This window comes from Elaeis guineensis, chromosome 7 (assembly GCF_000442705.2).
Source record: "Elaeis guineensis isolate ETL-2024a chromosome 7, EG11, whole genome shotgun sequence".
NCBI classification, from domain to species: domain Eukaryota; kingdom Viridiplantae; phylum Streptophyta; class Magnoliopsida; order Arecales; family Arecaceae; genus Elaeis; species Elaeis guineensis.
Window position 1 is genome coordinate 11449808 of NC_025999.2, and position 12371 is coordinate 11462178.

At 34.2% G+C, this 12371-nt stretch overlaps 1 protein-coding gene across 1 annotated transcript; it reads right to left on the reverse strand.

The window, feature by feature from the left end:
* Positions 1-828: 828 nt before the first annotated feature.
* On the reverse strand, positions 829-3009 carry LOC105049127 (uncharacterized). The gene is made up of 2 exons (XM_010928689.4): positions 2375-3009; positions 829-1371 (listed from the first exon to the last, which is right to left on the reverse strand). Exons 1-2 carry the CDS (start codon positions 2870-2872, stop codon positions 988-990), a joined length of 882 nt encoding a protein of 293 aa, XP_010926991.1. The 5' UTR covers positions 2873-3009; the 3' UTR covers positions 829-987.
* Between the last annotated feature and the right edge of the window lie 9362 nt (positions 3010-12371).

Consider the following 12371-nt stretch of genomic DNA (forward strand, 5'->3'; position numbering starts at 1 on the left):
TTCAAGTTTTTCCCACATGAGAAGAAGATGTACATCGATTGTATTTGTGTGTCCACACAAGACTGAAATGTTATCTTTCAACCCTCCATTACTAGGCATGAAAACAACTATTGGCAGAAAGACAACTAAAATTTATATTTTGTCAAGAGAATCATGTGAAGTGATTTTTCTACGGTAAACTTATGGAAGGTTAAGGTGGTAATTCACAGCAGTGGACTGAGTATTTTTTTAAAAATTATTTTATTGTTTTTATTTTTTATAAAGAAAATAGAGGGGAGCAGTTGTAATTTTTTTTTTTACTCTGATTTTTCATATATCATTTCAAGCCTTATGAGAAGTTAAGATGATCCTGTCAAAACCTCCTTTGTTTGAGTTCTTTCACAAGATAGTAAATTAGTGGAGCCAAAGTAGCCTGCAGTCCTATAATGATTCCCGAAGTTCATGAAAATTGTGTATTATGATACAAGTACGAAACCATGCAATTAGAGTTTGGAGTGCCAAGACTACCGTATCTTCAAGATATGCCAAGTCTTTTTAGCTGCAATTTAGTCTTGTTGACATTGAAATATAATTTCTGTAATTAGTCAAGTTTGGACTAAGATCAAATACACAGTTCTTCGAGATCCAAACTCAAAATTATATAGAAACCAAATCTAGGATGTAGACACAATTTAATCCCATAGGTCAAGCGAACAGGAATTTTCTTTTCTTTTTTTTCTCTCTTTTAAAATGTTGTGGTAGGTTGAATACGAGAGTGATTCGACTTGTTTCTTGCCTTAACAACAGAGGATTGGACAGTGAAAGTTTCGTTGCAAGAGACATGGATAATTTCTATATTCCTACTTGATGGTTGATTCACATTTAATTAGATACAGCCATGACACCAAACCATCAATAGATTCCATTTAGAAGTCCTCGCCGGTAATATAGCTAATTTCTTCAGGAACATTATCATAGAAGAATCTACACACCTCTTGATGAGAATTTTCAGCTACCCCTCCCAATTCTCAAAGCCGAATCAACATTATCATCATTCCCAATCAGGAGCTTTGCAATCTGCAACTGAGTGTTGGCAATTATCTCAATTCGCTTCAAGTCCATCTCTCCTTTCTTTGCCTCTGCTTGGGCCCTCATTCTTTCTACTTCCCTCATAGCTTCCATTCTCCCTTGCTCTACCCTCAATGCCACTTCAGCTAGCCATTGTATGCTCTCCATCACCTCCCAACTTTCTTCCCTCTTCCTCATCCTCCTCTTCTTCTTGTTATTTATTTGTTGTTTTCCATCACAAGGATCATATGGTTGCATGTTGCAATGCTCCTCCTTGTGAATCTCGCTGACATGTTCTTTGCCTTTGGTTTCTTCACATTCAGCCTGGCGCAAGTAAGAGGGGATATTATATTGGATCATGCAACAATGATTAGGAGATCTCTCCCTAAACAAAATTAGGAAAGACTTACTTTCCTAATCTTGTTAAATGCAAATGCTAAATTAGTAGCATATCATTTTATCATAAGCAATGCAAGAAAATGCTTGCGATATCGGCCGATGTCATGATGATGAAAAAAGACATGCCATGTTCATCTCACATTTTTTGATTCCTAAAACTAGTTTCTATAGCATAGTAGAATAAAGAATTAGGTGATGCATGAACAGGTCATTCCAGGCTTCTCATGTGTGAGCCATCTTTCAATTGCAATTAACAAGGTAATTCTTTAATTTGTGCTGCCATTTTTCAAAGGCAATAACTTTTATGGTTCTCTCAAACAAACATATTTACCTTGAGGGATTTTGACCAATAGCACTAACCCCATGTTGCCCCTTTTTTTTAACTTTAATGGCTTGATGTGGCCTAAAATTGGGTAGATTGAAGATTCAAGTGCGGTAATTGGAGTTGCAGGCCACCTAAAACGGCAACAAATGGCTTTAATTTGTAGAGATTTCATTGTCGCAATTTCTGTGAGTCGAGATATACATAATACTTCTAATTTTTTTACTTAAATAACTTGATAAATCACCAGGTGTTCTTTTGTTGTTGACTCATTCCCTCTCTTTGTAGCATAGACTCCCCTGGAGATGGAGCTAGGCTTGGAAATAGAATTTTAGCCAAGGCTGCAATGATACTTGACTTCTTATCATTACAATGTTTACTATAATTTTCCTGAATCCATAGGACACTTCTGTGCTTGGTTTTATCTCTTGATCAAAATAAACCATCAGCAATCAAATATTATATTGTTATGGCTATGAACTTTTTGACTCAATAGAAGTTAACATAAAATATGCCCACTCTCAAGCTAAATTATTGGACCGAGTCAAATCTGTAGCTTATCATACTATCTTTGTATCAAATTATTATTTTCATCACGTTACGCACCTGCTCTGCCACGGCTCTCCCGTTGGGCTCCGGCGAGTGTGACGACGGAGTGGGCCTCTCCGGCGGCCGGTCGACCAAGACCAAAGCCGTGGTCGGGGCCCGGCAGCGGACCAGACCGTCGAGCCGGGCGAAGAGCGGCCACCTGGAGCCGCCCCCGGCGGCCGACTCGGACCGGTACCGCTTCTTCATGGACTCCACCTTGTTCTTGCACTGGGTCGGCGTCTTGGCCGGCCGGGTCGAGCCGGACCTGGCCGAGACGAGCCGGGCCACGTCCTCCCAGTCCTGACCCTTAAGCTTCGCCCGGTTCCGGAGCACCCATTTGGCCTCGTACGCGTCCAAGAGGCTCCCCACCGCCCCCTCGCTCCACTCGTCCCTCTTCGTGCGGTCCGAACCCGGTCCAACCACCCTCACGTGCTCCTCTTCCTCCTCCTTGGAATCATCAACACCAATTGCAACAAGAGATGGATTACTGTTAACCTGCTGCAAGTTTCCTTCCATCTCTTCCTACTCTATTATTCTACTTCTCTTCATGGTTTGAGCTTTGGGAACTTGAGAGAGAGAGAGATGGGAGCAGGTGAGGTTTGTGGAATGGTGGAGGAAATGGGGAGGATTTTAGGGTGGTGGGGAGAAGGGGCTGGGACGTCAAAGGGTGTCATTATTGGTATCTGGCTTTAACTTTTGGGTGTAAAATATTGGGTAAGTTCTGAGTGGGTTAGTTTGTGGATGGGACGGGAGGGTTTTCGGCCGTTTGCGTGGAAATGAGGCCACTCTGCTGACCTCCACCAGCACTTGCTTTTGAAGTGAAGGGTCCATCACGTGGTGCTGTCACCCACTGAGGGCTTGGGAGGAAGCTCAAACTGTTAGCATCATGTGTAAGGTTAGAACAAACGGCCATTATAAAGTATGATCTCGTTGCACTTGCTGTACAATAATGCGAATTGGAGGATACTCTTGGCACCTCTCATGCACTTGGTGTAGTCTATAAAGAGTATTTGTTGGAAGATTATGGTCCCAAATGGTACGTTAAGATGTATTTGATAAGTATATTATTTAGTTTAGTAGATGTACTTTGAGGGTACGTATGGATGCATGGTATATATATTTGCAAAAAGGAAAGTATAATTATGATCCTGGGACTGAGGAATTCATGCCAGATTTCAAAAGTCCCATTTTTTTTAATTTTATTTTTTTTAAGTTGGACTCTCCATCTTGGCAATGTGACATTATGTGTATCCACCATATAGCACATGGGCCATGAGAGCAACAGTGCTGCTGCGCATCTCTTCAAAATTTCAAATAGTATGTGGGTCTTGCGATAGACATGATGTGCACCCAACTAAGGCATTAACCATAAGAAAATCATCCGATGAACATACCATAGCAAGCAAGAGCTTTGGCTCTGCAACAGTCATAACACAGAAGGTGCAATTAGACTGACATATATGGATTAAGATTTCACATGATATTACTGTTTGCACCACAGAATTACACAAGATTTGATGTCCTCCCTCAGAAGATGAATAGCCCTCGAACAAGATGCGCTGTATATGATATATAAGACCGCATTGTTTGATGGCTGTTCATCTTTTAATGATGGCTGTTAAATACTGCACAGTATCTCATGGTGCAAATTGCACACTACAGAAGGATCATTCTCTATTTATATGGATGCTGCAAGTATATGCTAACCCATCATATAAGTATATAACAATGCAATGTTTATTCCTGATCATGACAATGTAGAATCACCTATTGAGTAGATTTGAGAGAGGAGAGAGCTTGGTTGTTGAATTGAATGTTAATAATGCACCATAGATGTATGTCATTGTAGGATATGTTTTAGTTGCAACCCAGTTAGAGTGACTTTTTTTTTTTTTTTCTTTTTTGTTTTCTTCTCCTTCTTTTTTTGATGAGAAAAAAAGGTGGTCATTTGGATCACCTAAATCTACCAGAGGAAAGAAAAAAATTTATAGAGAAAGAAAATAAAAAGAGAGAAAAAACTAATAAGCCCAATCAATCAACGAAATGATGAATATTCCAAGATCAAAATAATCCATACTTTCTGTCAAAAAGCAAAACAACCCATGTTAGCCCAACTAGCCTAACTAACCCAAATAGTACAATATATCTCAACCTAACTAATTTTTTTAATTTATATTTAATTTAATATATATATATATATATATATATATTAAAATGAAGATCTCTCAATGAAGAAGCTTTCGTTCGTTACGTATTAGTTTTCTCTCAATATGCCATCCATTATGTCTCTCTCTTTTTTTTCTCCTTCGAGATATGTGGCGAAGGAGAGCACGAATATGAGTTCATGAATTTGTCGTTCAAGATTGCCGTCTCGAATCAATCCACGGATGTTCTCGAAGTAAATCTTTGGTTGGCTAGAAATTTAATAAAATAAAAATTTTATATAATAATAAAATATATAAAAATTTAAAAATTATTTAAATATCAACTGTGGTAAAATAGTTGTCAAATCTAAGCGAGTTGGTAAACGTCATCTCCCATTCAATTTACCATATTGGATTCCTTTTTATATAATATAATGACTCACAGGATTGTAAGAGTTGCTATAAAAATATTAAAAATTATAAAAAAATATAAAAATTAATGTGCAGTAGTATTTTTCATTAAAAAAAAATATCTATAGTTAAAAAAAAATATCTATAAAATTTTCTCCTATTCTCAAGCTCTAAAAAAAAAATATATAATATAATAATCATTATATTAGACTAGCTTATAATCATATGGGATGTGATTTTGTCTTGAAAAAAATATTTAATTTCTCCATTCACAACCTTTTTAAAACTTCATTTCAATAGATTCTCATATTAAAAAAAAAATTTCTTATTGATATTATCCAGTACTGCCTGATGGATTTCAATGCATCAAATATTATTATTTTTTTAAACTGATATTAAAAATTAAGAATTAAAATAGAAAGATGTGAATATTATATTGAATAAGATTTTAAAATTATCAAATTTGGAAAAACTATTGATGAATTTATTCTAACACTTTATAAAAATAAATGGGATCAACACGTCTATATAATGAATATTAGTTTATAATGCTAACATAATTTTTATATTCATTAAATATCAACCAAAATATTTTTTTTTAAAAATTAAATTAATTTAATATAAAAGAATATACAAGTGTGGTGCTTGACTGTTTATATCATCCATTGTGAATATATTAAAAAAAAATTAAAAAAAAAAAGATATGGATAAATAGAGGTAGATTTCAATGGATCCGATTTTCAATATCTATTTAACATCCTTACAATAAAATATAAAAATATTAAATTTATTTAAATAAATAATAATTAAAGTATGATTGTTGATTATTTATATCATTCATTATGCATATATTTGAAAAAAAATTAAAAAAAGATATGGATCAATAGAGGTAGATCCCAATGAGTTCGATTTATTTAAATAAATAATAATTAAAAATAACAGTTGTTATCTATGATAAAAGATAAAAGATCCAAAACAAACTGCGTAAATGTCAGAGCAAATGATCAAATATGATGTTTTGATTCTCTGAGAGCATATTGAGCTTCACTGTAGCAACAAAAAAGGGAGAAGAGAGCGAGCTTCGGAGGCAAAGAGCAAAATAGGTGAAAAGCCTGGGTGAGGACTTTGGTCTTAGATATCCTGGGGGAGAAAAGCTCGAAGCAAGAGACTATAGTGAAAGAAATCTTCTGGTCAAAAAACTTAGCGAGGCCCATGACAATGATAGTTTTGCTAGTGCCGCACTAGCCGATGAAGAGGATGGCGCATCTGACAATCTTACCCTTGAAGATGGCATAGGCCTCCAGAGTAGAATCGAGGTCTAGATCGCAAATGTGCGAGTGGATATCAATACACTCAATTCAGATGAGATCCTGACTGTCGAAGAGCCTCTCAAGGATGAGTGGCGGCAAGAGACTCGTGAGGAACCTAAAATTTAAAAAAATAAAACAACTTATAAATAACTTATAACCTATATTATGCACTAAATATATTTTTTTATTATTTTTAAAATATATATGAAATAGATATTAATAAATTAATAAAATAAAATATATTTTATAAAAAAATCGCATCTAATGTTATGCATAGCCTCGAGGAGCCATTCTCGTTGCCTACCACTGCTCTCCCCTTCATCCTCCAAGATGGCTCTTTGCAGATTATTCAAAATCAATTTGAACTTGATTCAATGATTAACTATATGTGAGCCATATCAAACATTAGCTATTGAATTAGATCCAATAACTGTTTATATGCAACCTGATACGTATTATTATGATATCTAATATATATATATACACACATTAAAACAGAGACTTCTATGTTGGTAGAGCTTCTATTTGATACATTTATCTATTACAAGCCGTGGATTTGACATGAGTATCCATTCTTCATTTGTTTCAATCTGCTAAAAAAAATTTAGTTATCAATTATTAGAATATGATCCATCTTCATTTGTTTCAATCTGCTAAAAAAAAATTAGTTATCAATTATTAGAATATGATATACAACATTATTCTAGTATAATTTTTTTTAAGAAAAAAAATATACCTCTTGTTGTGCAAGAATTATGAGATATTTTTAAAATATATATTGAAATAAATATAATAAAATAAATAAATAAAATTAAATATTATTTTAATAAAATTATATCTCATGCATTATATGGAGGTTATAAGCTAGTTCAAAAGTCACGGTGGAGTCCCAACCTGATGACAATTATGGTGTTTTCTTTGCCACCACATCTCATCTTCTTTCCTAGGCTCAACTCCACTGTACTAGGATGGGTAGTTCCTCTGTCAATTGAGGCTGGACAGAGGCTACCATTCAAAGGGACATCTTTGCGGAGATGGGTCCTATCTTTTGCACAAAAAAAAAAAATTCACCTTCCTCCATGCGAATCCCACCGTCTGATCTTGCAATGGCCATTTTAAGATCTGTTTAGATGAATAAATAAATGAGTTTAGAATGCTTTAAGATCTCTGTAGAGCTCGACTCAATAGTCAAAATTGCGAAAGAAGATCAATTATCTTTTTGTGCAAAAGATACAATCCGAATCATCTTTGCAGCTAGCCCAGTATCCTCGTGGACCTTCTTGGCATTATAATTTTTTATTTTAACATTTTGAACAATAATGTCAATCTTCTTTGGTTTGACAAGGTACTTTGAATTATTTTTTCTTTCAATGAGTACGATAATGAAAAGGAATCTTATCTAACATCGATTTGTGACAATGATTTCGTGGAGCAAGATCCACGATTTATGCTGCTGCTTGGAAGGGACTGGTTGCAAATAATTGTCTTTTATAGGATATCACCAACAACTTGAGTTCAATGCCAGAACAAATTATTATTTAGCTGCCGACACCATAATTATTTCCTAGCCCTATCACGAAGAAAGCGAACCCTTCATGTTTCGATCCACCTCTGCATTCTAGATCACCATTTGTGTCTCGTTTCATCACCAAATCTATTAGGGTCCAACTAGACTAGGATGTTCAAACGGTCTCGGCCAAGTAGCTGGGTAAGACTAAATTTCAATAAAAAAAGTGGCATAGAGTAATTTGGAAAGTCAAAAAGACCTTGCTTAGGCCTGACGCTAATATATGTCTACGTGACTATAATAATGGTTTTGGAAAGTAAGAAGAATCTACTGAGAATAGGTTGGGTACGTGACGTAGGTTAGGCTCTTTTATTTCTTTTTAGAACTTTATTTTTAGTTTTACTTTTATATTTCTGTGTGCTTAGTGGTATGGGGCGTTTTTTTTTTCTTTTTCCCTCCTCTTTCTCTCCCTATTTAATGATATACACATTTTCGGCGACCTGGATGGAAGGCAAAGGCAATAGGAAGGAAAACATAAATAATAGAGAACAACTGAAGTTTCGAGGATTCAACCATCTCAGAGCATCCTTCCGCAAAATTGGAGAGACTTCAAAAGGTAGCTATAATAATCGAGAAGCTTATTTAAAAAAAAATTAGCCAAAAGATGTTTTGAATGTTTTAATCTAATATAAGTTTTTATAATCTATATAGTATATAGTTAATATGAAATGAAATATATACTCATACGGATTCTTGTATACACTCTCCATTTAAGTTTTAGCATCATCATTAGGCTAAAGATCCAAATCCATTCATAAGTATCACAAATCCAATCATAAATATCACGATCGACCTATGGTTAGCCCTAAAGTATCTCTGTTACAATCTTCCCTAGTTCATATAGATCGTGAAGTAGATTTTTCTGATATCATTCATAATAATCTTAGATTTTACCTAGAAAGACTAATCGGAAGGTATTATTTAGATAATTTTTTGGCCTTGTATAAATATTCAAGATCTATCCAATTCATAATTGATGTGGAACTAAATACCTCATAATAATATAGGATTGTAAAAGAAGTCCAGGTTCATCTTCCTCGTAGCCGGCCAGCTCAATGCTAAATTTGCTTCCTTGTGCATATGCTTTGTAGAAAAATAATCCAAGGAACAACATAGAAATAATCCTCTTTGGTAACTGGATATGTGCAATGTATGTTTCAGGAAAAATAAATCAGTGAAAAAAAGAGTTCAAGGGATTGAGAGAGAGAGAGAGAGAGAGAGAGAGAGAGAGAGCAAACATGTGGACTTGATATAGTGTTTTGTTGTTTTTGTCTTTTTCTTTTTTAATTTTAAATATAGTCTAATAGGATGGGAACACAGATGAGAGAGTACAGATTTTGTTTATAATTATTTAAACGAAGTCCAATAGATTTACGGTACTTATGAAAAATCGCATAGATTAGAAATAGAGGCATAGAATAAATAGTGGTGCTGGTGCACAGTTTATATATACAACTTTTTCGGTAGAATCTCGTAAAGAGAGAAATTAAGAATATTACATTTAAAAATTTGAAAGACAATCTAATATACATTATTTACTTTATTTTATTTTTTTGGTAGAAGTGCATAATCTCATTTATTGGAAGTAAATTTTGGAGAGGAGAAGAATAGTCTCTGATACAATCATCTAGAAGTAGGCCAAAGAAGGAAGAGAGCAAATTAAGCTACGTGAACAAGAAAAAGTAAACCTGCAGAACTAAAAACCCCAATAACCAGAGAGGTACTACAGCATACAGAGATATTAAAGTACAGCAGAAACAAATGCCAAGAGATTAATCAGAAAAATAAAAAATGCCAAGAGTCGAATGCCCCAGTGTGAAGACCAAATTTAGATGAATAATCTAGTTAGGCACCCCATAGGTATAAAATAATCTGCAAGTATTGATAAAGCCATGGATCTTGCTGATTATAGAAAATAAGAAAGCTATACTGCCCCATTTTTGAACCACTGAGGCCATGGCACAGTCCAGCATGGTCAAGAAATCACCCAGGCGAAAAGGAACCATATTGCAATGACAGATGAAGCAGTAATGTGAAGCAGCAGAGAGCATTATTTGAAGCAAGATAACTGATATTCTTCATAATTAAACAGTAGCCATCCACTTTCGAAGAAAGAATATCTGTTACCCCATTTTGATTCATTAATTGTAGCATATGTGCTCCCTGTTGTCCCTCTACATGCTTCCTCATTTGGTCATCACATTGTACTTGATGAACCCCAATAAGAATGCATCTTTCCCCGTATACCGAAGTTTCCCTGCTCTTTTCGCTCCCAATGTCTTACCAGAAGAACCAGGTTTGGCTCTATCCATGTTGACCTTCAGCTTTATATAATTTCATTCAGATCCTTGCAGGTCCTTTTCCTGTTGTTCACTTGTAGATTTCTAATACCATTTATTACGGCCAAGGGCTTGTGGCTTGACACGTGAAGTATTATTCACTTTAGCCTATGGATCTCATGGTTTTGACTTTCAAAAGATACCTCACGTGGAAAGGATGATTTCTTCCTGTATAAGTCAAGAGTCTCATTGATTTACAACCATATAGGATTAATGATATTGTCTCTTCTACACCACAATATAGGCCTCCACTCAAGAGGGAGTCTATATACGGACGGAATATATCCTCCTTATTTTTACTACTGGTGTACGGATGGGAGGAGCCCATAGTTGCAAGGATAGTCTCCTATTTAGTGTGTCACTGTTGCGGTTAAGGACTCGTAGGTTGGTACAAGAGGTATTGTCTGCTCTGACCCATGGGCTTTACGATTTTATCCTTCAAAAAATGCTTCATGTGGAAAGAATGGTTCCTTCTTATATAAGACAGAGTCTCCCTTGACTCACAATTAATATGGGACTAATGATGCCTTCTCTTCTATACCATAATACCGTTAATTCATAATATTGAATTACTTATGGGGTAAATATTCAAAGATTAATGGCTAAGTTTTGCAAACTGAACCAACTATTATTTTAATGTGTTTATAATTAAGAAAGAGAAAAACTGGACTAAGATTTAGATTATAATCTCCATTTTAGATTTGATTTTCCTCCTTATATGTAAGCCATGTAACATTTCGTAGTCCCAAGATATTGACCTAAGAGGATCCTCGAAACTGATGTAGACCACTTTGGCCATTACGGATAGAGCTAGATATGGTCCAAGAGCAAAATCCACCACATCGGGAAGCTAGATAACAAGCCAAACTTCCAGAAGCATAACTTGGTCATACAACATCCGATTTTGATAATCTTTTTTTCTTAAGAATGGATAATTTTTTAAGAACTATGATGTGATGCCTTTGTCGATGGGGCATGCCTCTAGCAATCAAATCAAAATTCTTTTGTTTAGGATCTGAAATAGGTCGGTCAATTCAAAATTTTTTCTTTCAGATAAGATTTTGACTGAGCGTAGCTTTCAATCTAAAAAAAATTTAATAAAATAATAAAAGATAAAATTAATGTAAAAGTTGAGATCTATCTCTTGAAGAGTTTAGCCTTTTCTAACTTATTTCTATTATATGTATTTATTTCAGGTAAAATAGTTTCATTAGAATTAAAAGAGGAATCTGACTCAATTTGTATAAAAATGGACCTCGTTATTATAAATAGAGAATATATATCTTATTTTTAATAAATAAAAAAAAAAAAAAAATGGATTGGAGTTCTACTTTTGAAAATTCTCTTCTTTTTTTATCTTTTTCTTTGTGAGATTCGAGTTGAAGGGATTTAAAAAATATTTCTTCTCCACAATCAGATCAGATAAAATGAGTAAATCCTTCATAAATATACAAAGAAAATAAAAACAAACTGCTCAATCGATTTAGCAATAGATTTGGCTTAGCCTTTTCATTTTTAATCAATGAAAAAAATCGAAAGAAAAGAAAAGAGATTTAAGCCCTACTTTTGAATATTCTTTTCTTCTTTTATCTTTTTCTTTATGAGATTCGAATTGAGCAGGTTGAAGAAAATCTTTTTTCTTTCCAATCAAAATAGATATAATGAGCGAATCCTTAAAAAATATACAAAGGTAATGAAAATACACTGTCCAATCCATTTAGCAATAGATTTGGCTCAGCCCTTTTTCATGTATCAAAAAGAAGAAAAAAAAGAAAAAGTAATTTTGAGAAAATAGCTTTTTTGTTAAATAGAAGAATAGCTTTCAAACTGAAAAGAAAAAGCAAGAAAACAAAACCTTTGGTTTATCAAAGATTGCTCACCATAGGGATTTTAGAAAAGAAAGAGGGTAGAAGCTTTCCCGTGGGATTTAACTCAACTCAAAAAGAAAAAGGGGGAGAAGAAACACTGATGTATCAACACCATAGGACTACTTTTTATTCAATATCAGAATAAAAGTCGAAGCAATATAAGATAAGATTCAATTTGAAGCTATACCAAAATCAATAGTATAATATAAAGCTTAAAGATTTATATATAAAAGTCAAGAAATCATTAAAAAAATTAAAAAAGAATAGAAATTTTTAAGAAAAATTTTGTACAGATCGAATTTGCGAAAAGGCCTAGAGCCTAAAATGACTATATTTGATAGGCCTATCGGCTAGAGCCTTCGCCGACTCAAGGTTG